This window comes from Wyeomyia smithii, chromosome 3 (assembly GCF_029784165.1).
Source record: "Wyeomyia smithii strain HCP4-BCI-WySm-NY-G18 chromosome 3, ASM2978416v1, whole genome shotgun sequence".
NCBI lineage: Eukaryota > Metazoa > Arthropoda > Insecta > Diptera > Culicidae > Wyeomyia > Wyeomyia smithii.
In genome coordinates this window covers 267,591,237-267,617,630 of record NC_073696.1, presented here as the reverse complement: position 1 = coordinate 267,617,630, position 26,394 = coordinate 267,591,237, and the positions used below count along the sequence as shown (strand labels likewise).

Below are 26,394 nucleotides of genomic sequence, written 5' to 3'. Positions count from 1 at the left end.
TTTTTCTCCGATCTTACCGATTATCGACATTAAGAAAACACCCAGGCTTGAAATGATAAAAATTAAATTCTCATAATGCACGAAAATTGAATTAACAGTACCCGACCCGTACCCAACCAATTGAGAATTTTTCAAACCCGTACCCGACCCGAACCCGTAAAATGATTTTTGGCGTTACCCGAAACCCGACCCGAACCCGTCGGGTACGGGTTTTGGGTAAAAATACCCGTATCCGACCATCTCTTCTCGGTAGCGAGTGCGAAGAGGACGTATAACACATGCAAAGTCAACTGGATTCACACTGTGCTCGCACAACGAGAAATCTCTTCGTAGCTGGGGGGCCCATCCATTACTGTAAGAGCTACGAAAGAATGTTTTTAAGGAGGAGTAATGTAGTCTCGGAAAAAAAGTCACATGCCTCAAACATACCCAATTTCTGGTGTAAAAAGAATTTGTGCAATTAGAAGCAGAAAGGAGTACTCTGCGGCTCAAAAGTCTTAAAAATATCTTACCGGCTGATCTTGCTAGTCATCTGAGCAGAGAGGGGAAAGAGGGGAAATCCGTAGAATCTACGGATTTTAACGAAATAATTCTGGCGACGCTGCATCTGAGGGTCATCTGCAATACTTTTAAAGAAGGCCAGTGATGATTAAGAGCGGAGACTAAATTAAACCTATGGATAACGCGATATTCCCTACAATGTGCGTTAAACATCGCGTCCCGAGTGATTGAGGAGTTTACATGATTCGTCAGGGGTCAAAGGTATTCTTCACGGATGAATCAAATATCGGTTCAAAACTGGTGCGGGAATCTTTGGTTCTGGAGTACATATATTAGTGGCAATAGGTAATTAGCCAACAGTCCAAGCAGAGAATTACGCTACAATAGAATGTGTTAACGTTTACTTGAAGACAAAATATTACCATGCGAATGTTTGCATTTTAGCTAAGAATCAAGTGGTACTAAATGCTCTATGTGCCCACAACTGCACTAGAAAAATTGTCTGGGAGTACGTTCGCTTACTGCGGAGACTGTGTCGTATTACCTCTGTCAATTTGTACTGGGTTCCAAGGCATTAAAGGCAAACGGAGAAGCAGAAGAATTGGTTAAACAAGTTTCAAACACGCAGTTAATTGGTTCGGAACCCTTTGTACAATAAAGATCGAACTTGCAAACTGGAAAGAAGAGCAAGTGACAGCAAACTGGATGGCAGTCAGAGGATGTCACCAGTCAAAAAAGTAATGACGTCAGAAGCAAAAAATTACTAGAAAGATCTTGGAGCTTAACAGGTGAGCTCTTTGTACCTACATAGGACTTATAACTGGGCACTGTCCGAGTAAGAATCCTCTCAAGAACAATGGTCGAATTCAGAATGAAACTTGCCACTTTTGTAGCATGGAAACCTAGGGATGAGCAGAATCATTTTTATTCAAGGGATGCTTACAACTTAGTGAAATTTGGTCTGCTAATCCGGGCAGGTAATTGACTTTATGAAGCACATTCTTACCTGACTAGGAGCGTGTCAAGGTAACGATCAATTCCTCGATCAATAATAGGTGAATAGTGATCTTTAATGGCGGTTATAGCAATGGAAATATCTTGCATGAGTTCTAATTAATGGACGCAGTAGTCTAATTCCACAACAAAAAAAAGTGCACCCACTCAGGAGAGCGAGAACTCTGAATAAACGTTTTACGTTGAATCGTGCTAGTATATTCTACGAAAAGTATGCAAATTAAGTACGCAAATAAGTGCGCCAAAGGCATTAAAACCATCAATGCAAAAGTGCACTTTTCTGGGCAGTTTCGCACTTGTTTATCGCTCATTTAGCGATCTACGATGGAATACAACACGATACAATGAATTTTGTTTTTGATAAATGCCAATTTTCTGAAATAATGCATCTTTAAAAAAACAGCCCGAAATAGCTTACGGAAAACATTTAAAATATGCTGCGAAATTGCTAGTCATGCGAAAACTTCTTATACTGGACCCCTCGTCTTTTTTCTCCCGACTAGTTCTACAACACCGTAACGGAAGAAGAGACGAGCGCGCGTGTAATGAAAGAGAGAATAAGAGACTCGATAATGCTAACATATGTTGCATGCCGACAAATCCACGGCCCATTGAGTGCAATGATGGTAGCTCCTCTGGTCCAACCCGGCACCCTTGGTAGTCGATGTCACTGTAGGTAGATCGTATACAGATTTAACGACTGAACACACCGCACTTAGTGCGAGTGCGAACAAAAATTGCAATTGCCCTATCTTCTAAGGTGTCGGGTGCAGTTTATGACCTAGTGGCTGTTTCTCCTGATATGTTCTAAGAAAATAAAATTTTAATTGAAGCTTACTAGAGAAACAACTGAAAGAATTTTCAACCAGGATAAAAATGCCTTTCTCCATATGCCGACAACAGCAACATCTGCTAGGAAAACAACCAGAAATCACCACACACAAACACAGAGCGCCCTGTCAAAAGCGATAGGAGAGAACCGAATCTTCGCATCAGAATGTTCTCTCCCAGCCCAGTCAGTCAGTCGAGTCAGAGTCAGTATCGTATTGAGACTTCCGTCGGGTGGATCGCAAACTCTTATTTGAATTCGCGCTTCGCACTTTATTTCCGTTTCAAGAAAAAAGCCGTTGCGCTTGCTTTGATTAGCACAATTGTGTTTAGTGTTTAGATCCGGGAAAAGTGCCTTGAAGTGTTCCAGTCTTCCATTCCTTTTTGGGTTTGTCCTTTCGTCTAAGTTTAATCGGTAAACTCGCGAAGAATACAAGGATTTTCGATCAGATTGCTCCGCGCGGTTTGTTCGGCCATCGCAGCTTCCGCGGAGCATGCGCATGGTTGTTTTTTAATCTCCCCTGCTGCTACTGTTGGTGTTTGTGGGACGGGATGGGAAATATCGTCACACACCACAATCAGCATCTCGACAGCACCACACGAACCACCCATTGAGGAAGAAGCACCGTATCGGCTGGTATCTGGCCAGGGAGACGCGAGTTTTGTACATTATTTTTGCAGTGTGCCGTGAAACACGGACAGGCAGGATTATAAATAATCTTGGATTAAGGTGCCAAAAATTTGCGCGCTTTCGAACTGTGCAGCGGGTGAGGTTTTCAAAGTCCATTCGGATAAGTGCTGTGAAAACTAAATTCCTGACGCTCCCGTCTAGTCAGTGGCGAGAATGTGACCACAGTGCGAATTCTGCGTATATCAACAAACGACGCAGCTGCTGCAGGCGGCTGAATGTCGTCAATAAAGTGTCGAGTGATATTTTTTATAGTGATAAAAACCCTAACTTTAAAATGTGCGTTATTAGAACGCTAACATTTGCGTGTAGTGTGTGAATCAGTGCGTAATTCCATCCCTAGGAGATTTTCCTTAGTGCGATAAGGTGCTGCTCCTTGTTGTACAACAACAAGAAAAAGGATCACCTCGAAAGCGAGGGAATGATTCATCGCGAACATGCGCTTGTACGGATGATGTATTCAGAAGAAAAGGGATTGACAGGAGGCAGGATTTACACTTCTTCTTGATGCGGGTTCAAGGACAGGAAGAGACTCGTTAGAAAATGCTTGCAGATAGCATCGAAAGTAAACGCAAAGAAGTATAATAATATGCTTAAACAAAACAAAGGATTTGTCGGATCCTGTTTCGGGATGACAATTTTCTGTGAGGGTGCATATAGAAATAAGGATCAGGATTGCATCCTGTTGATATTGCACTAGATCCAAAAAATTACAATAATTACTTTTAGTAGCTTCGCTAACTACATATACTGTCTGCTCTAATAAACTTTAATGTTGATGTGTAGAAAGTCGTCATAAAAATAGAAATTAATTCGAAAAAATCATAGTTACCCTTTCAGATTAAACCTTGGAACATGGAATCAGCACACTGAACCGAATATTTGACAATGTGCCAGAGCTGTCCATATATTCGATCTGGTAGCCGTATTGAATTGATAATCATTCACATTTCATACATCAGTGCGTCTTGAACTGTCCTACAGATCAGACGTTTTTTCGGTTGCTTGTGGACTGGTCTTTGACTGCCTATAGCTTCAAAGTTTGTGTTTTGTCAGTGTGTCTTTTAAAGACTACCTGAAAGTTATTTCCCATCAGTCTTTCTCAAGACTACCTACTTTTGAATTTAACATTTGTTTTAACTTTTTTCGTATCACCTGAAATGGCTGGACGGAAAAAGAAACCTCGCATCGCTGTGGGGAGGAAAAGAGAGGCATCTCTTTCTGACACATCGAGTGTCTGTAGTGACAATCCTTTTGATATTTTGCCTGAGCAAGAAGCTGGTGAAATGGAAGTTACCAATAATGAAACTATACGAAATATAAAATCTTTAAAAAAGGAGAAAGTTCCACCTATTGTGGTAACTATTTCTTCTGAATTTAATATATTCAAAAAGGAACTTCCAACGTTTGTTTCTGACGTTAAAGTTACCTATCAAATTGGCCGTAGAGGTGAATGCCGCTTATTAGCCGACTCAGTAAAGGGTCGTGATCGTCTTGTTCAGTATTTAACTGACAAGATGTACAATTTTTTTACATATGACACCAAGAACGCCAAGCCGTTCAAGGTTGTCTTGAAAGGTCTCACCAACGATCAAACCGTTGATGAGATCAAACTTACTTTAACAGAATTACTTGGCATAGCCCCTACCCAATTAATTCTAATGAAACAAAAATCACGAGGCGAAAACAGTCAGCGAACTGGAATTTCCCTTGTTAATTATTTAATTCATTTTAACCGCAATGAGGTTAACAACTTAAAATTTTTTGAAAAAGCACATGCTTTGTATAATGTGCGTGTAAAGTGGGAAATTTATAGGAAGTATGGCGGAGGTGAAAAGCATATCACCCAATGCCGTACTTGCCAACGTTATGGCCATGGTTCCAAATTCTGTAACATGGACCAAAAATGTCTTAATTGTGGAGACTCTTCTCACAAAAAGGACACATGTCCTGTGAAAGAGAGTAAAAATTTTCGCTGTGCGAATTGTAACGGCAACCATATGTCAAATTTTTATCAATGCCCAGTCCGTTTAGCAATTGTTAAGGCAAGGCAAGGTAAACAAAATTCAATTTCTCAATTAAAACCAACTTCAAAACAAAATTCTCCAAGCGTACCAGTGACTCATAGTTTACCTACTCCTTTGCATACCCGTTTAACTTATGCACAGGTTACAGGTAGTTCGAACATTATACCGCCTAGTGTTGGTAGTTCGAAAATGACCGTTAATATGGGTAAGCAAAACACGCTAGAAAATAATTGTACACCTATTACTCCAACTAATTTGCTGCCGAAAATATTTTTTCTAATGTCAACTGCCCGGGGCCTATTACGGCAGGTAAACTTTCTTTTTTGCAACAGGCAATGTTCGATCTTATGAACGCCATGTTGCAGGCAAAATCAATGTTTGAAGCCATTCAAATAGGCACAAATTTTACTATTAAAATTGTTTCTAATTTAAAATTTAGCAATGATTTTAAATAAAACAATTAAAATATTAAATTGGAATGCTCGCTCATTGAAGGCCAATGAGAATGAGCTTTTTAATTTTTTAACAGTAAATAATGTGCATATTGCAATTATTACTGAAACATTTTTGAAACCTAACATAAAATTAAAATATGATCCCAATTACGTGGTTCATAGATATGATAGGATTCAGGGTTTCGGCGGTGGAGTTGCAATTGTTATTCATCGCCGAATCAAACATCGTGCTCTTCCCCATCTTGAGACGAAAGTTATTGAAACTTTGGGAATTGAAGTTCAAACTGAACTTGGGATTTTATTTATTGCCGCAGCATATTTACCATTTCAATGCACACGCGAGCTCAAAAATTATTTTAAAGGTGATTTACAAAAACTCACCAGAAATCATTCGAAATTTTTCATAATCGGCGATTTTAACGCTAAACATCGTTCATGGAATAATTCTCAAAGTAATTCCAATGGCAAAATTTTATTCAATGATTGTTCTTCAGGATACTATTCTATTTGTCTCCGAATAGTCCTACATGCTTTTCTTCTGTAAGAAACCCTTCAACAATTGATTTGGTGCTGACAGATCAAAGTCATGTATGTAGTGATTTGATCACACATGCTGACTTTGATTCTGACCATCTTCCAATAACTTTTTCTTTATCACATGAATCAGTTTTAAACCCTATGAGCTCTGTTTTTAATTATAACAAAGCTAATTGGGAAAGATACAAAAATTATATTGAGAGAAATTTCAATAATGAGCTTGATTTGCAAAACGAAGTGCATATTGATTCCGCTTTGGAAGCATTAAAATGTGCAATTGTTGATGCCAGGAATTATTCTGTTCCAAAGGCTCAAGTGAAATTTGATTCACCAATAATTGACGAAAATCTTCAACTTCTAATTCGTTTGAAAAATGTCCGCAGACGTCAATATCAACGTTCTCGTGACCCTGTTTTTAAAACTATTTATAAAGATTTACAGAAAGAGATTAAACATAGATTTACTCTTCTGAGAAATCAAAATTTTGAGACTAAAGTTGAAAAATTGAAACCATATTCAAAACCATTTTGGAAGCTGTCGAAGATTCTTAAGAAACCTTCAAAGCCTATTCCAGTTTTAAAAGATGGTGAACGTTTTCTTGTATCCAATGAACAAAAGGCTCAAAGACTTGCTCAGCAGTTTGAGAGTGTTCATAACTCAAATTTGAATTTTGTGAGTCCAATTGAAAATGAAGTCACACGTCAATTTGATTTAATTTCTTCCCAGAATTTTTTACCTGCAGAAATAATTGAAACTAACTTGAATGAGATTAAATCAATTATTAAAAATTTCAAAAATATGAAAGCACCTGGTGACGATGGAATCTTTAATATACTAATCAAACATCTCCCTGAGAGCACAATGGATTTTTTAGTGAAAATCTTCAATTGCTGCTTCAAAATTGCACATTTTCCCAAATTATGGAAAAATGCAAAAATTACCCCCATTTTAAAACCGGATAAGAACCCAGCTGAAGTTTCAAGTTAACGACCAATCAGTTTGCTTTCTTCAATAAGTAAACTGTTTGAGAGAATTATTCTTAACAGAATGATGTCACACATCAACGAAAATTCAATTTTTGCAAATGAACAGTTTGGATTTCGCCATGGGCATTCCACAACTCATCAATTGCTCAGAGTTACTAATATGATACGAGCTAACAAATCTGAAGGTTATTCCACTGGAGCTGCTCTTTTAGACATAGAAAAAGCATTCGACAGTGTTTGGCATAAAGGTTTGATTGTGAAATTGCAAACTTTTAATTTTCCAATTTTCCTAATCAAAATTTTTAAAAATTATCTTACTGATCGAACTCTGCAGGTTGTCTATCAGAATTCAAAATCTGATAGATTTCCTGTCAGAGCAGGTGTACCTCAAGGTTCAGTCTTAGGTCCAGTCCTGTACAACATATTCACTTCAGATCATCCTGATTTGCCTCCAGGATGCACAAAGTCATTGTTCTGCGATGACACAAGCATTTCCGTAAAAGGAAAAAGTGTTCGTGTCATATGCAGTCGATTGCAGAAAAGTTTAGATATTTTCTCTTCTTACTTGCAAAAGTGGAAAATCTCTCCCAATGCTTCTTAAACTCAAATGATAATTTTTCCGCATAAGCCTAGGGCTTCTTTCCTCAAGCCAAACAATAATCACGTTGTCAAGATGAATGGGGTTATTTTAAGTTGGTCCGACAAGGTTAAGTACTTGGGACTAATTTATGATAAAAAACTTATTTTCAAAGAGCACATTGAGAGTATACAAGCCAAGTGCATCAAATATACGAGATGTTTATATCCTCTCATTAACAGGAATTCTAAACTTTGTTTAAAGAACAAACTTTTGATTTACAAACAAATTTTTAGACCAGCAATGCTTTATGCTGTACCGATCTGGTCAAGTTGCTGTTCAACAAGGAAGAAAACGCTCCAAAGGATTCAGAATAAAATTCTGAAAATGATTTTGAAGCGTCCTCCTTGGTTTGGTACACTCGAATTACATAGACTTACTGGTGTTGAACCATTAGAAGCTATGTCAAATAAAATTATTAACAATTTTCGACAAAAATCGTTGCAATCCTCAATTGCTACGATAAGCTCTCTTTATAGCCAATAAGTTAGCAATTAAGTTAGTTGTAAGTTTACTTCCCCTTTTCTGACAAGTAGGTTTAAATCCCTACGAATGATAAGTCCTAATTGCGAAAGCAAACAAATCCTAACAATTAAAATTACAAATTTCTAACAGTGTTGAGAAGTCACCATTTGTGATTGGACACACATACTCATTATTTACTAATATTTACCATAAATACTTAAGCTACTAACAAATCCCCCCTTAAAAAAAAAAATAAAAAAAAAAATTCACATTTCATACGACATTTAATAACGCACCTTACTAGTGACAACCGAAAAAGATTCGCTTCTTTTCCAATTTTTTCTTTAAAATTATTTCTCTTGGCTTTCCTTTCTTCCTCGTAAGAAGTGCTGAAAACGATTCGCTTTCAGAAGTTTTCAAAAACTGGCCGATTTTGGCCTCTAGAAAGCTTCGAAAATCTTTTTATTAAAATAGATTTGAGTATCGCAACTATATCTTGCTGACATCTGGGTTCGGGAGTTGCAAAAAAAATATTTGTTTCTAATTCGGAACCATAATTTATTCTTTCACTGACACTGTATCAATACTGAAACAAAATTAAAAGATTACCCTTTTTTAACCTCGACCTTTAATTCAATCACAGTTCAGTTAAATTGAACTCAAGCCGGGGCATAAGACGAGTTCATTAAAAATAACTAAATTCACCGGAAATATCCCCGACATACCCGCATTTATCGTCTCTTCAAGGCTACAAAAAATTCGCCTCGTGTGGTCTTCTCTCAACCGGTTGCGCCCCATATCGAAGTATGGAATTATTTTCCGCAAGCGTCTGGAAAGATAGATTTTTTAAAGCTTGCGAAAACGAACAGTACATAAACAAAGTGTGCGGTGCACGTAATGACTAGAAAAATGTACGAAAATTTAGCATCCGTCTGAAAAGCGTGATTCTGACAATGACAAATGTTACCACACTGATGTGAAATGTTTATGGGAAGAGAAAAAAAATCGTCCTAGATACTCGTACGGCAGAAATATGAACGAATTTTGATCGCGTTTTTTGAGACAAAGCAGATGCTTTTGTTTTTTTCTTTTTGTTTTCTTTAAATTGTTCCATTTTCTTGATTCCTTTTGGAAGCGTCGGAAAGTAAAATAATCATTAATTAGCACTAATCCTAGTCAAAACATTGCTCCGGTTTCAATGGCCACTTTGATGTCCGTCGTTAACCGTGGAGTGTTGATTATCGCCCATAGTAACCAAGAAGAAATTCTCCCGACATCCGGTTGCTTTTCATCTCAGTTCAATGGCTAGGTGGTACGAGAGTCGCTCCCCAAAGTGAGGAGGCCGGTTTTAAAAATAAAATTCCACCGTAAACGTGAGGAACGATGGAAAACGTTCTCTACTATACTGCGTTAATTTCATCCCATGAATTGGTTTTCCTCTTTGCATCTTTTGGAATTCGAGTCGTACGTGCGCATCACGTACGCAACCGGCCCAAGCACTGCACGCAGGGTGGTGGAAAACTGAAAATGATGCTGCTGCGGTTGCAACCATCAATCTTAAGAATGTTTAGGTATCGAATCTCCTGTCTGAGGCCGAACGAAAGATAGTTTACGCTGGAAAACTGCGTGAGTCATATCGCTCCAACATCCGCAGGGGGATTTGAGAAGGGGGGATACTAAAGCAAAAGCATGTCAACACAAACCATTGAATCTTTTCTGGTGAGAGTTCTTGATTCGAAGATTTCACACTTGAATGTGAGCGCTTTATTCTAAAATTACCCTCCTCAGCTACTTTAAATTTAATGCTCACTACGAAAACAAAAGAAAAGGTAAAACGCCGACTTGTTTTCCCCTACACAAACTATCACTTTCGGTGGTATGTGGACCTGAAACTTAATTTCGCCGTACGACACGTTTTTCTTTCAAGTCGTTTTCCGACCTCACCTACTGCTTGTCAACTTCAGTGTCGACGGATTTGATGGAACCTGCTAACTAGATGTCGGGTTTTTCAAGGCATCCTGTTCTAAAATTGTATCCCACAGTCTCGCATTGTTAGAATCACACGACTGACTACATCGTGGTACGATCCGACGCACGTAAGTGATACACTTTATCCTGGTTCTCCGCGGGCCGGTCAATGCAAAACGTTTCGCTTTTATTTGCTTTTTCTGCGATGAAATTTACACGCGTCATCTACTGTGTGAATGGTTGGCTAAGTCTGCGGTTTAGTTTCTCGAAGTATCACAGTGCTTATGCTGTGGTTGTAATTCACACGAAACTGTCTATTCTTCACCTTTGACAAGTAAACTTTGTTAAACGTCAATGATAGTAATTCGAAATTATTTAGTATAATTGAAGTAATCATTCTATCACTTCCATCGTTATCGAATCTATAAGTTATACTGAATGAGTGATAAATGGAACCAAATTGTGGACTTTTTCCATACCATTTTCGTCTTTGTCGTTCCAAGGAACTTCTTGACTCTCAACTCTTGAAGCAACCTTACTCTCCACTCGTTTAGCTATTCGTGTTTATTGAATGCCGCTTTCGAAACTTGTTGTTTTGTCAAATATTCTTGATGTTGTTTATGAATCATAATATTTCAAAGCAAGAAATGTTAGTAAAAATCGGCAACACTGTTTGAGGTTAGGTTGGTATCACAGAACGGAAGGTCATCTGTGATACGAAAACTGCTAAGTGCTCAGTGAATTTTGCAGCGCTCCCTAGGGGTGGAAAGAATGCTTTTTACACGGAAAATAAACAAAATTTATACTACTTTTATCGAAATCAATCAAACACACTGGTATAAATCTGTCGACAAAAACACTACAGGTTAACCCTGCTAAGCATCTGTAAGAAGGAAAACACATTATTTCTAGGGGCTTGACAACTTTATTTCATGAAAAATATTTCGGTAATGGTTGATATATATATTAATATCTATCATTTATTTATCACATTAACTTCCCAACCATAGCGTATAGGACATGGTGAAACGGTTTGATCAACAAGTAGGCACGAGCGGAGAAGCGTTTTTTTATTTTGTACAGTTGAAGACGAGGCATTACCAAGCGACAGCAAATAACTTTTTCTACTTGTTAGTAGATTCTTATTAACTAAGCAAATGAAAATCGCAAATTCATGTGTTTCAAGTTGTGAATTGCTTCTAAAATGAATGAATATCAGTAGAAAGGTATGTAGCTTTACCGGATTTATAATTTGAATGCATCGAAATAGTATATTATAAGATGTGATGAATTTTGGTCATCGGTTGTTTCAATAAACAACCTTAGTCTTTGGAATTTTTTTTGCAATATAGCCGGTTGTACTTTTGACATATCGTTTTACTATGTTTCTATACACCAACATCACAACAACGATAATATGACTTCAAAGAGTTTTGATGTAACTAGAGGAGTGTCTGAAAATGCAACGATAAACACTTAGTAACAATGAATACAATCGAATTTCGCTCGTTGCACTAAATTCGTAGCCCAACTAGTGAAGGACTTTCACGCGTTGGGTTGAGCTATCCAGGTTGCAAGATGACACCGGTTGTTTCTTTTTGTTGGGATTACTAATCACCTATTGGGTTACGCAGTGTCTTGCCCCTAGCATTCTTCAAACAGCTTACTCAGATACCGGCATAGATGATTGTAGAACTGTTCCTTTATTGTTTTTCAGTAATCTACTCCTTTTAACTGTGAAAATAATCAGATTATTAACACGAGTTACATAAAGTGAGAATCGCATCTTTTGTTTCAAGTCTTTAATTACCATCTCGTTTAGAGTCCTTTTAAAGAATATTCGTATATTACGTAACGTGAAATTTGGCAATTTTCAAAACCCCATCAACTAAGTAACGCAAATTTGCATGGTGGTCTTATGCAGTGTAACACTTCGCTGGATACCTTTCCTCCACCTCTCCCCTGAGCGCGTTATGTATTATACAAATGTTTCCATATATGAACGAACGCTAGAGGTAAGACACTATTGATATACAATGGTATATCAATAGTGGTATATACCGGTACCTCTTACAATCGCATTATTCGTTGCTCTAGAAGCTAACCTGATTTTAATTAACCTTATTCAGCTTATTTTTATTTAAATGGCATGTCGCATGTCACATCAATGAGTAGAAATCTATATTCTCCAGAATGGACTAGAGTCAATCGGCAAAACATTTAATATAATCTTATAAGAGGATGAAAATAGTTTATAAATTTCATTTCCGAATAAAAATGTGATTCATTTATTATAAATATTCGGAAAATTTGCGTTAAAAAAATCCATCTGTGCCATGATTTTTAAAAACTCAAAGTACATTCTTTAGTTGAAAAAAAAATCACAGGAGGGTTGTGTGCAAAGCCACGACCGCAAGGTTGAAGTAGAATACTTTTACAAGAAAGATAACCCGGCTGCTTGGGTGTCAGTCATTTTGAAATCGTATTTGTTTCGTATATGCCGCGTGTTAAGCACATTATTAACAATTCGTAATAAACATCACACTGCTGTGCATTTGCAGCAGCATCAAATCTCAGTTGCAGTTTATTAATAACCATCATCATGCTCTTCCAAATACATTTAGTAGCCTTGAAATGGCCGATTGCTATAATTGCAATTTTCATTCAATTATTGCATAAATGCTTCATGGTCAGATAGCGTGCGATATCCGCTCTGACATAATAAATTTTTCGAACGTTGTGGAATGATATTACTGGAAGAATAGGTGTGGCTAAATTATTTCAAGTTATACCATTCCACAATGGCCCAGAAACCAAATTTAAGGGGAAATTTGGGTCGAGTGCTCTCTAGTAACATTTTAGAGAAAACCTTTCTTCTAAAAAGTTGTTACATATGATAAAGCGCTTATTGAAAAATTATCAAAAATTAGAGTGACCAACATTATCGATGCAATCAAGTATCTAACTTGTTTATCTTTGTAGATAGAAGAAAAAATTGTTCTACAATATTATAGCTCCATTAATTTTGAGTAACTTTGTAAAAAAAAGTTTTTCTCTATCTTTGAAAACAACCGATTCATATTGAAAAAACACATGTTGCGCTCTAACTTTTTTATTTCAAGTTTCATCTCAAAACTGTTTTTGAACGACTTTAAGAGCTTTTTAAGAGAAACAATTTGCAATGCTGACTTTGTAAATCTCAACTCTACTCAAAGTTATCAATATTTTTCTTCATCAAACATAAAAAATATCTCTTGGTCTCATTTTAAAGGGCATACTTGTCTCTAAAAAATAGAGGAATTTTCAAATAAATGTTATTTTTTAATTTGAGTAAATTCAATTTAAAAAAAGACAAAAATTTCAATAATTTTATACATTATGCATATAAAAGCACCCAACTTTATTTTTTGGTATTTTTTCTTACGACTAGAAGTAATTACCTTTAATTTGACCCAAAAAGATCGAAAATCGATCAACTGGTTCAAAAGTTATGAATTTTTAGAAATAAAATACATCGAATATAGTTGTTTTTTTTATGGTGGATTTCCCCCTAAATTTGGTTTCTGGACCATTGTGCATTCTACAACTTTCGAAAAATTTTATTTCGTATGTCGTAATACTCATGTACGAATAATACATCTCATTCATTCTAGACCCGCCTTTATTTACAGTTCTTACAGATTTTCTCAGTTTCGTAACACGGATGTACAAAAACGATTTCTTGTGGACATTCTGTTGAGCCAGACCGATTGAGCTCTCATTAAGGCAACAAAATAATCTGTATTGTGACGTGTTGTGCGGCTTGGAAGAAAAAAATGTTCCCATCCCCGTGTCGCATGGAAGCAAATTGTTGCGTGTTTGATATTGCCGATGGTAGACATGAGTGTGAAGGTCGAAATTCTGCTGTGATGTCTAACCATAACCGTCTTCTTCAAAGCGTTACATCCTTGTTAATGAAGTGTTGTGAATTTTCTAAAACAGACTCAGCATCGTGAGCAGAACGTGCCGAACTTTTCTGTTGGAAATCGGACTTGTTTCGTATACCTATACCGCTTGTTATGCACAGTATCAACAAATCGTAATAAGCATCAAACTGCTGTGCATTTGCAGCAGCCTCAAACCTCAATTGCAGTTTATTAATAACCATTCATTATGCTCTTCCAAAAACATTTAGTAGCGTTGAAAAAAGCCGATTACTGCAATTGCAATTTTCATTCAATTACTGCATAAATGCTTCATGGTCAGATATACCCGCTGCAACTGCTACGCTATTCGTAGCCATGCCACACTTGTGGCCGCTATACACTGCCATTGGTATCCGCTGTCCCTGCATCAGCTGGCCCAGCTGCTATCGATGCTGAGATCCGCTGCAACTAGTGCGCTACCCATTGCTACGCCACAGCTGTGGCACCCATCCGCTATCGCTGGTATCCACTGCACTGCTACTGCTGCTGCTAAGGTATGACTGCTGTTGTCGCCGTCTAGAACTATTATGAGCGGCTTCGGCTGGAACAGGTTCTTATATAGGCCAAATAGCATATTTTCAATTGCAAAGTATATGATTCTGTCGACCGTGCTTGGGAAGCAATCAAATAACGACCAATCAGAGGTCGAATTTTCGTTTTGACAAGGCTTGACTATTTTATAAACTATTGTACGTTTGAATAATAAAATTACAATTATCTTCATTTGGGAGGAATCTTAGAAGATTTTCCAATCTATCGCTGCAAGAATGAAGGAAATCCATCGAATGCTAACCGATTCATTAGTATTTGAAGTTGGACATACTTTTCACTTTTTTCGGTTTTAGATTTTCATTTCACATTTCTATGTAGCCGAACTTCCTGAGAGAAGTATACTACTTCAAAAACTCACGAGCTGCATTTTAAATTTTAACAATTTTCAAAAATAGCCGTCTATGACACATGGTACAATTGTAAATGGAAGAATTGCAACATTAACGTTTTAAAACGCACGATTTTTCAATAACATTGATTGTTGTTCGTGGTTCAAATCAACATTTGTCGATTGCAATACCTTCGTTACACTATTGTAATATGACAAACTCCACGAATGTGAGTAATTGCGAATTTAACCCAAAACGTTTTTGCATCGAACGTAATAGATTGTATTAAACGGGTTAAACTGTTGAAATAACCGTCAATTCAAAACATCGAATAAATTATGCCACATTAAACGTACACGACAAATAAATATTGCCCGAGAGCACAGAAAATTCAATTGTCATTTTTCAGTCCTTTTTGTGTGCAGTTTCTGTTCGATCATATACCTGAAGTTGACCTTCCGTTCTGTGTTGGTATTCTGATTTTTAGGTCTGAGACCTTCTTCAATTTCGCCACATGCTACGTGAATTCAAATCGCTACATGAAATATTAAAATTTGTTTTACTCTGCTCTGTAAAACTCTGATTTTTTTTTTTGAACAGAAAGTCATAAAAAAACTGTGTTTTTTTGTGGAAACTGTGGATGGAGAAATGTTAGACAATTTCTCCCTTGAAGATTTTTTTAAAAGCAATATTTTATTTCAATTTTTAGGAATAATTGTATTCCAATGATGGTGAATTTCGGTTCTTATTTCCAATCAAAAAACTTATGACGATCAACTTCATAAAAGCATCCGTTTTCGAGATATTTCAAATCAAGTTAAAAATTTTTGATCGTAAACATAGTACACCATTTTCTTAAACTATATGTGATTCTCTAGGTTGATCGAAATGTGTGATCTACACTGTTTTTTTTTCCTCATATATCGTTTATTTGACACGGCACAAATACAATTTAATGTTTAACGGCGCCAATTATATCTGGTGACTTAAAAACTTAAAGCAAATTTTTTATCCTCGCTGCCGACTACGAGCTTAAACTAAGTCTAACTTAAAACTAGCATGAATTTTTCAATCAGTGTTTTGTTGTTGAATGGTCGTCTGATGCTCTTCGAATGGCCGAGATCTACACTGTTGCTCTAACGGTAAGAAAACATTATGAACAATTCGGGAGTTCTATCTAATCTGAGTGAAAGAAATTGATTTTAACCTAAAAATCAATACACATTATCATCTTATTAGAGACGGTCGGGTTTTCTACCCCCCTACTTGAACCCGAGTATTTTTCTACCAAACCCGAACCGGATCCGTACCAATATTTTAACAGTAAGGGTGACATCCGATACACGACCGTATGGTTGAAGTAGAAGTACTGCAGTTTTATCACTATCAACGTTTTGGTGAGTGGTAGAAAAATATTAACTATTTCAATTAACCCTCTAGTACCCAGTGCCGCCTTTAGACCGTCTAATAGTGATATTTTCGAAGTCCGTCCAAAAATTAAATGGGCACTAGATCGAATGAGGTGAAAAAAACCGATCCAATTTCCAGTAAATCATCCTCTTGCTACCAGTGAACGTATAAACAATGAAGCCAATGGTTTCACAATGTTTATACTGACGCATCATGCGATTTATGGTACCATTTTTGGAACTGTTTTTTCGTAATTTTTTTTTTCTTGTTCTACGATGCCCTGAGGGTGTATAAAAGTTTAGTTGTGAGGGAAATGCAACTGAGTCTATACGATTTGAAATTATGTCACTGGCAGAGAATAGCATTGCAAATTCGCGGCTTTGTTTGAATGTTTGCAGATTAATGAGAATGCAACGTGCTTCATACAATGGCAGAGGAAATGCATTCCAATTCTAGTTGCAATGCGCGTTCCACGAGAGTTACGGACGTCAGATTTGGCGCCTGATTTAAAAATAAGCACCAAATAAGAACATTCCCAGGTTTCGGGGAATTTCCCTTATTCTCTGAAATTGAAAAGGTTCTAATGAAACTGTTAGTTTTCCAGAAAGATTCCTTAAGAACATGGGAGCAATTCCGTCAGATCCAAGCCTCTTTGTTGCGCCTAAGCTTTTAAGTGCCTTTAAGACATCGTGTTGAGAAAGTTGATTGACAAATACATGATTAGAAATTTCGGGGATAAATGCTAAGAAAACATGGTCGCGGTCTTATTTAGAGAGTGTAGTAGTTTTTAGTTTTTTTTTTTCTTTTTCTTTTAATTGGTACAGTTTGTGATATTATATTCTGTAGAATTGTATAAAAGTTAGCTGCCTCAACGTCGACGTTTCCTTCAGCATTAAAAAGATTCTGCGATTTCATTGTATGAATACTACATTTTGCTTGTTAATAGTTGGCTTTATTAAATTCCGGCACTTCTTCTCATATTCCCAGTCGCACGGGAGACTTATTTTATGGATGAAAATTCAATATTCTATTGCTGCTTGGTGTACTTCATTTTTCCATGAAGATGATAATAATATGTAATAATATGTATAATAATATGTCTTCCGTACAGTTTGTAAATACGAGGTCCAGATATGAAATTTATTGGTTTTTTACATGGTCTGTAGTGGCCAAATAGTGAAATTTTGTCGAAGAGGTATAGTAATGTTTCGCCCTCTCCTACGACTGGAAGTAATAAATAAATAATAGAGCCAAAAAATTGAACATTTAAGTTATTCGCAATTTTCTTTTTTTCCATTACCCCTTCCCCAACCCCGGACGAACACATACGATTCGCATAGATTCTCTAGGATTCCTCACATTGAACTCGTGAGCGTCCTTGAAAAGGATTCCTGAAAAAAGAATCCTCAGGAATGCCCTGTATATGGCTCTAGGATTCTTGAATAAGAATCCTGAGTGGGAATCCTCCGGATCGTGTTTGCGGTTCCTTTCACGATTCCGGCACCGAGTTAAAGATATCCTGGAGATTCTTACTCAGGATTCTCTGCGTGTTAGTAAGGGACCTTCTCAGGACAGAGACAAATTGTACCAGCCACACTAAAAACTAACATTTCTCAGTTCTTAAATACAGCAAAAAAAAGCAAAGCCTTGGTGCTACATTCCGTATCGGAACTCGACCTTCTGTTTATTATACACAGACTTCGCTGCCAACTGTTAAGTGTACAGGGCAATTACGATCCTACTGACACTAACAGTCTCTCCCGAGCCGAGACTCGAACCTAAGACGACTGGTTTGTACCCTGGCTCGTACCCCGAGACCAGCTGGGAGGGCTTAAATACAGAGAAATCCTCAAAGTCGCTTGAAAATTCTTTCATGTGCTCACTCATTTGCCCAACATAACACCGGTTTGCAGTCGCCAGTCTCACTGCTTACTATTATTGCTTTTCTCTGATCATCAAGAAAAACATACCGTTATTTTTGCTATTTCTAGGATAAATTTGATTTATGCAGCTCAGAACAGTAAATTTTTAGACAAGCAATGCTCTATGCTGTACCAACCTAGTTAATTAGTTGCTTAACAGGGAAAAATCACTTGAAAGAATTCGGGATAGAATTCTAAAAGCAATTTCTTGAATGTGTTGAAGAGATGCCTAATAACTGGTCGTGAATGGATAAAACAATCACATAGTTCACTCCAAAGAAACCGAAAACATCTTTCAAAAAAAGAGAGATTATATCAGCATCAACGAGCTCACGTTTGCTTCCCTGCAACTCAATCATTCTGAGTGAAAATCCGACATGATGAGTTCCTTAATCCCGCGAAGCGTTGATGAAATAAACACTCAACTGTTGCAATATGCTAAAAGCAGTTCGATTCAGTACAGCTCTCCGCTTAACGACGGACGTTAAGTAGGTGCGATAAGAAGAGTTGCAAGAGAAGAAAAGTTCTTATCTCCAAAAATAGAGAGCAAGTTGTGCAATTCCAGGCCGCCGGGGTATCTTCTACCGCTGCACAAATGTGTTCGGAACAACTCGGTGCGTCCTACGGGGGAGGGGGCGTGTGGAGTGTGTGTGGCAGTAATAACAATTAGCCGCATACGAAGTCTGCTGTTCTGGTCGCCGTCGCTGCCGCAGCCAGTGGCCGGATTTGCTTACGTACAACACGCCGCCTCCACATGGCCCGCCTGCTGCCGGGTTTCCTAAAAGCGTACGTTTTGACACGATCACACGGAGAATTTCAATTCAATAGCGCGCGAATATCGTCAACTCATTTTCCATCTCTCCCCGATACCCGGCGACCGTGGGTTTATTTATATTTTCCAAAGAGTCGGCTTCTCTCCGATTTTATTATGTCAAACAGTCGCTTTACTCTCGCCAGTTCAGCTGGGTTGAATTACGATCGACAACATGCTTTCCCTGCTTAGCATAAATATTCTAACAGACCGGGCGCCAATGCGTTTCTGGTTCGTTTATTACCATGCAGTAAAATAATCGAATTTATTTCCTCTGGACGAGGGAAATTGATTTTGCTTTTTTTTTTACTAAAATCAATCTTTCGACCATGAAAAAGCACGCCCACTATTGAACGCCGTTCAACAAATACAACTATGGGCCGGTCAAGTAACCAATTAACATGTGAGAATCCATCATTATCATAAAATAATTCATTCTAATTGAACAACCCACCTTACCGTCCCGCGTTAGGTCGGTGCTACAATGGACACACCCACGGCTAAAACAGATCTGAGCTCGAAAAACTACACTGCAAATTGTAGTAAAGTTACCGAGTTTCAGATTTGGCGTATTGTTAGACTCGCCAAAAACAGAAAACTGTACGCCTTGTCAATTCTACAATTATACACTATTTCAACATATAGCACAAATCGAGTGCAAACTGTAATTTGTAGTCGCGTTGGGAACACCTTCGCAGAGGCGAAACAATTAATTACTTCGCACTGCTTGATCGGTTCTGGCAGGAGGATGCCCCTTGCCACCTCCTCCGGTGTGCTTAAAAGTTACATAACACAGACTAAGCAGTAGGTATCACTGCGACGACAAGATGATTTGCGCAGTTTGGACGACGAATCGCAGCGGATGCCACGCCACGCGTTACAATCGAAGATATTCGGGTCGGAATGTTTCTACAAGAAGTTTTATTGTTTTTTTTTTTTTTTTGTTCTAGAGCAGACACTCGACATTAAATGGTGCCATTAACTTTTAAAACATTGAAAATAATCCACAATATAGCAACTAGAACTAGCAATAAAACAGTCATCTTGTGCTGCAAACTCTTGTTTACATATTTGTCACGTCCAGTTACGGAAGATCGATACAAGTTTACCGATTTTAAGAGCTGTAGGTTTACTTTCAAAAAGCGGGTGGATTTGGTTCCAAATGTTATAAGTGAGTATATTATGTGTTCTGCTAAGCAACTCACTGAAAAAAAAGCAAACGTGTTTCGTTTGTTCAGCATTCCAAGAGTCCAATTATATATTTCCTACGCAGAGATAAAATATCTAAGATAACAGAAATGTTTGAAATCTTTATCGCTCCTCTTATCTACGCATTGTTTCGAATCAGCATTTTTTGCGTAACTTGCTTTCAAATTCAATAAAAAAAGAATATTATGTCGACTTCGACCATGTTGACTAACATGGTTGACAAAAAATCAATATCAGACCTAGTTAACAAGTAATAGACAGTCTGGTTTTTTACGCGGGGTATACGTACCTTGTGAAAAAAAACCGCGTTATTTCGAAAATCCGCGTGAAAATACCGCGTCAACTCAAAAATACACGTAAAAACTGCGTTATTCAAAAAGTTTGCATGAAGTAAACCCCCGAAAAAGGATTAAGAAAAAACCCGAGACGTTGTCCTCTTTCACGATCATTCCGGATCCTACAGAGGGCGTAGTTTTTAGACTAAGTCTTTTACTCAAAAACGTTTTGATGTTTTCGATTACCAACTTACGTTAATTCGAAATTCCGCCTAAAGATTTTTAAATTGAAGCGGTATTGGGTAAAAAGCCCTAATTCAAAAATCCGCGTAGATATCGCGTTTATTGAAAAATGCGGGTAAAAGCTGCGTTAATGTGTAATGTGTAAAAAAAATCGCAGAAAAAACCTGATTGTATGCCTGCTTTTGCTCAAACCAACCATTTTACTAATGGATGGCCACTAGCTAGGTCCTAACTAAGTAGCAGCAGCAACCAAACTAGTAGCAGCGTCAGCTGTATTCCCCTAGCGGAAAGCTGCCTTATTTTGGTAACATACAAACGAAGTTGTTGCCAATAAAAATATGTCTTCGTTCCAATTTTTGACGTAGAACTTCATCTTACGGCTACATATGTAGGGGTACAAATCGAAAAACCGTGATCGTCACAAGAAATGGCCAACTTTCAAATGTTTAAAACTCAGTCAGCTTCCAACCGGTTTTCTTCATTGTTGCACCCGCCCAGATGCAGAAACTTGTAAGTTGATTATTCGAATTATTGTGCTATTGAAAATTGGCAAGCCTTGTTGAAACGCCGATTTCGATTGATCCGATTGGTCGCTTAATGCTTGCTTTTCCTAACACGGTTGACAGCATAATATACCTAGTTAAACGGTAATGGGTTATATAAAAGCCTGCTTCTGCTAGTACTAATCATTTTACTTAAGGATGCTGAAAAGAATGGTCTCAACTTAGTAGTAGCAGGGAGCAGCAGCGGGTAGCAGTATCCGTAACGGCAGCGGTAAAACAAGAATTATGCAATAAATAGATTGAAATCAAATCCCGATCAGTCGAAAACATCATGATATAATTCTGTACTTTTTATCATTCTGGCGTATCAAGAATATTACAGGCTTTGTTATTTCTATCATGTTCAAATATATTTGTGTTAACCGTTTGTTATAATCATGTGATCGGGATATTAGTACATGCGAAGAAATAATATCCTTTTGTAGTACTGGGGAGAAATTGTGTTTGAACACTATCCGCAATGTTTTGGAGAGTGGCAAAAAAATGTTGCTCCATGCACAATCAAATGACGTCGGGGTGCTAAGAGACTAATTTATCTTCATTGCAGTTTATCATTTGCATGACGTGTGGGATGGTTCTCGTACTGTTGTAATCTCGGAAGCATTTTCTACCATTTCCAGAACTTTATCAGCTACTAAGTTGTCCATAACAGCTAGCAGATTGCCAACAGAGTATCAACGAACGTTTGAGTTGCAGAGATATCTTTACTAGTTTAAAATCAAATAATTTCACAATGTGTGTAACACATGTGTTATCATCTTTCTTTCAACAGGGTCAACGTAAGAAGATATCGATCGTATTCCCAAACCTATTGCAAGAGATACATTGGAATGAGACAGGCTGTTAACCTTGTGGTCTTGTCTCATAAACAGACTTCAACAATTTTTTAAATTTCAAACTTTAAACCTATAGTGCCCAGTGCCGCCTTCTAGACGGTCTTCAATGAAACCTCTAAAATGCTTCAATAAGAACTAAAAAAATGTTTATAAAGCTTCATAGTGATTTTTCGAAGTCCGTCTAAAAACTAATTTGGGCACTAGAGGGTTAATTAAAGTTTGCTAGAACTAGTTTCTGTCAGCAGTTTGATGTGTCTAAATGTTTTAAATTTAGTGAATAATAAATAGTAGGAGGGTGATATCCAAGACACGACCGCATAGTTGACGTAGGACTACAATAATTTTATATTATTTTGAAGCTATGTTCGATTTGAGCTCGTTTTATTTTTGTAGTTTGCTTGATTTATTTTAACCAATTTAAGCTCAACATCTTACAAAACGAAGGTATTTTGGTTCCGGTGGTAATATCAAGTATCTAGGTCGTTAGCCCAAATTCATCAAGCGACACCTCAAAAGACTAGGAACTAAAACTAGTTCATTGGTGGCCATTTCTACTGTTAAGGTAGTCTTTGACCATTCAAACAGTCAAAAAAGTCATGAAAAAAGAACCGTTCATTATTAGCATGGTTTGATTTTGGCAACAGAAAAAAATAATTCCAAAACGCTCTAAACTACATACACATTAACGCTGCGTTGCAGCTGAACTTTAATACATACTATACATCGATCACAAGCCGAACAACTTTGCTGAAGACCACAACTCTCTAAATTTCCGGAATCACGAGATAGAGTAACATAGATCTGCTTACTTTAGGTGGTGCTGAACTTTTCGGGGTTCTACGATATTGAAACTGGGTGTTGCAATACGAAGGGAAGCGTTTCCAAACTAATGGCGGGTACATAAAAAGAATAGATCCCAAATAACAGCCTTGGGGCCCTCTAGTAACTTGTGGTTAATTTAATTCTTTTTCAGTATATATTATCATATGTTGACGAATAGAAAAATTGAGGTTAGTAAGTCAATAAGAATATTCTTCAATGAGCCAGAAGATAATAAGAGAAAAAAATCAACTATGACGTAATGTTCTCAAAAAGCTCTTAGATTAAACACCTTGGTGTCTTTATACTGCTGTATTGTTCCAGCAAACGCACGATAGCCGAAGTTGGTTAATTAAAACACATCAGTTGATTAATCACAAATATTTATTTTAACTTTAGAATATGACCTACGGTGGAAATGAAGTCATCCGAATAATGTGCTTTCAAATTAGTTCTTCGCCTTCGCCCTAACTCTAAGATGAAACATTGTATCGCACAGCAGCATTAGCTAATCAAGATTCTAACAAATTGAGTCTTCTTTGTGTTAACTGATGCGCTTCACGCTTCTAGCGCGCTTTTATCTCGCGCGTTGAAAAAGTGAGTGAGATACCAAGATTATAATAACTCATAGACCACTTGGATTAGTCCTCGCTTTATTCCGAGTGCACGTGCATCCGAGACGATTTCACTTTGTGTGATGCACAGCTTGCTGTGGTTCACTATGGGCGCATAAATTTTCGATATAGATGTATAATTTCTCGAATGTGCGTCGGTCCCCTCGCTCTCTACCCAAACGGGATGCAGACCGCGGCCGGTCGCTTGCCTGCTCGCGGTTGAAACTTCATAAAATGCAGCGTGAATTGTGCCGCTACTCGAGATACTGTTTATTATCTTGTGGCGAATAACTTAGCTCGAGGCGAAGAATTTTGTCTCGAAACAGGTGTAATCCAAAAATAGCATCCCTAATCCAAACTCTATAGTCGGCTTATACGAACGCGGAAAATATTAGCTAGCTCAAATGGAACTAAAACTTGTTGCGCGCATTATTATTATTATTGTTTGTTTCCAGTCCCTCCTTTCGCAATCGTGCGGGGAGATATTGGCTCTGCTGCCAATTCCAATGCATTTCCCGTTAGGCCGTTGACATACTGGCGCGTGCTGCGTTGCGGAGACGGTTCGCCTCGCCGCGGGTTAATGTACAGCTCTCCTTAGCGCTGTACATTAACCCACGGCAAGGCGAACCGTCTCCGCAACGCAGAACGCGCCAGTATGTCAACGGCCTTAGTGTCTCGAACGAATCTATGACGAACAAAACAAGAGCGTGCGCGCGTGCTTCCGAGCAAACCACCGAGGACGTTTGTTGCCACGACAGCCGTTGTCGGGTAAACAAACCATTTTCTTTGCATCGAATTTCCTTCCTTCTAGTTGGTACACAGTAGAAATATACACTGCGGCGCTTCGTCACTTAATGACACATGTGTGTTTGCCTGTCCTCGACGACAACGACGACTACGACGCACGGGAAATTCTGACCAGTCCATTCAAAACTAAGTTCGGTGTTCTCTTTGAAGTGCGTTTGCAATGCTTCGGTGAAAGCCGTGAAACGGAAATGAAACAGAACCGCCCCATTTCCCCATTGGATTCGATGCTAATTAGCGTAAAAACCGTAAGTCATCCAAGCTCCTGCCTGGTGCATATGTAGAATAGATGCTACCTCGGTCCTAGGAATAACCTGCTGAGCTGAGGTGGAAGCTGTAGATCAGTTTCGAAATCTCAATCTCAGTTCTTGGGGCGATCGCTGCTGAGGAAGTTGCTGTTGATAGACGGCTGGGTTTTAGCGATTTTTCGTAGGTTTATGTGTGCTGATTCAGAAAGAGTGCTCCCATGTTTTATTGTTTACAACCGTACGGTAGAATCGGACGTAGGATTTCCTCCTGTCAACATTCCTGTGCGGATTTCATGGATCACTTAGATGGTGGTGTCAAAATGTGTTTTTTTTTTATTGCTGAAACATATTTTAACACACGTTTGAGTAACTCAAACTAATGTTTACGTTTTTATGGTTTTTATGCACAGGAATCAATATTAACGATTCTGTGATGACTAATTGTTATTCTGAAATAAGGCGTAATTGAAAACTGTTAATTTATACTCTTGTAATCTTAGTAAATAATTGTGGATTTACACATCATCCGTACAAGCACTGGTCAAAATATGCGTTGTATTTGACTTTGTTCACTAAAATCTAAATGTTTCTTGCACGTTCAACAGATTTTAAACTGAAAAAGCAGTTCACCTTCAAAAGAAAATAAATTTTTGAAACTAAAAAAATGTCTTCTCACAGAAGAAAGACAGAATGAGTGAAAAACAACTAATCAATTTGTGAAATGTGTAAACAAAAAAAAAACGAAAATAAAAGTGAAAATTTACGACTTGTTTTGAATAGTTAACTCCACGTGATTTGTGTCCAACCCGCTACCGTGAGAGTGGGAAAACGTTCAGCATAATTCAACGTTTCGTGCTACAAACTGTACCCTAGTCGGTATTGATTACAACAACATTCGCCCGTCAGTGGGCGCGATTTCAGTGTGTCCATTCGCCAAGATTCGCCTCATCAATGATTGGTGGCCATGTCCGGAATCTTCAAATACAATCCCAATCGGTCGGCGGCCAGCACGCCAAACCGACGATCGGCGTTCGGCGTTACCGGATTCGGGTAAGCTCTTCCAACCGTACCAGCACGTTGTTGTTGCATGTGAAAATCTCGGGGCACGCGCCCAGCTGCCCGTCGTTCAACATTATCCGAATTTATGCTATCGCCACGAACAGCGCAAACTGATTGACGGCTTTCCGATGCGCTTAACTGCATGCTGTACCTCATTCTCATTCATCATTTTTCATACAGTTGTCACTTCCTGTTAGAAAAAGCATGCTTGGGTTACGACTGAAACATTAAATTTAAGCCAAAAAAATCGACCAAACCAACTACAGATTCAATTATGCTCATGAGCAATCTTGGTTATAGAAACTGTTGGGAATTCATATCTAATCTTCCACGAGTCGCGTAAATATCGTTAAACCATGTGTCATCGGGGTCCGGCAATGGCAATTGACTCAATTAGGTAGGCACTGCAAACTTGGTGTGTGACCGTAGAATGTCTCATGACCGTGTTTTTGCTTCTCTCTATTAGGGTGGTTCACGATTGTGTTTGTTAATTGTTAGTTGCCGTCACATTTCATAGCTGTGAAAACGAAAATAAAATAGATATTGCTTAGATTTTTTTTCGTAAAACTGTGAACCACCCTAGGACGTGTTACAATTTGTTTACATCTGCAAGCCAATGGCATTAGACA

At 38.0% G+C, this 26,394-nt stretch overlaps 1 protein-coding gene across 6 annotated transcripts in view; it reads left to right on the top strand.

Annotated features, from left to right (window-relative positions):
* The first annotated feature begins 2,554 nt into the window (after nt 1-2,554).
* The window catches only part of LOC129733122 (centrosomin), a 51,602-nt gene continuing 27,762 nt past the window's right edge, over nt 2,555-26,394 (top strand). The window contains exons 1-2 of one of the 6 annotated variants that reach the window (XM_055694704.1): nt 2,555-2,731; nt 25,312-25,756. In XM_055694704.1, the coding sequence (XP_055550679.1) occupies nt 25,671-25,756 (86 nt within the window). In that variant the 5' untranslated portion in view covers nt 2,555-2,731; nt 25,312-25,670. Of the gene's footprint in view, nt 3,398-24,683; nt 24,707-25,311; nt 25,757-26,394 lie in introns of those variants that run through there. The other 5 variants (XM_055694705.1, XM_055694703.1, XM_055694702.1 and 2 more) reach the window with 5 other exon arrangements.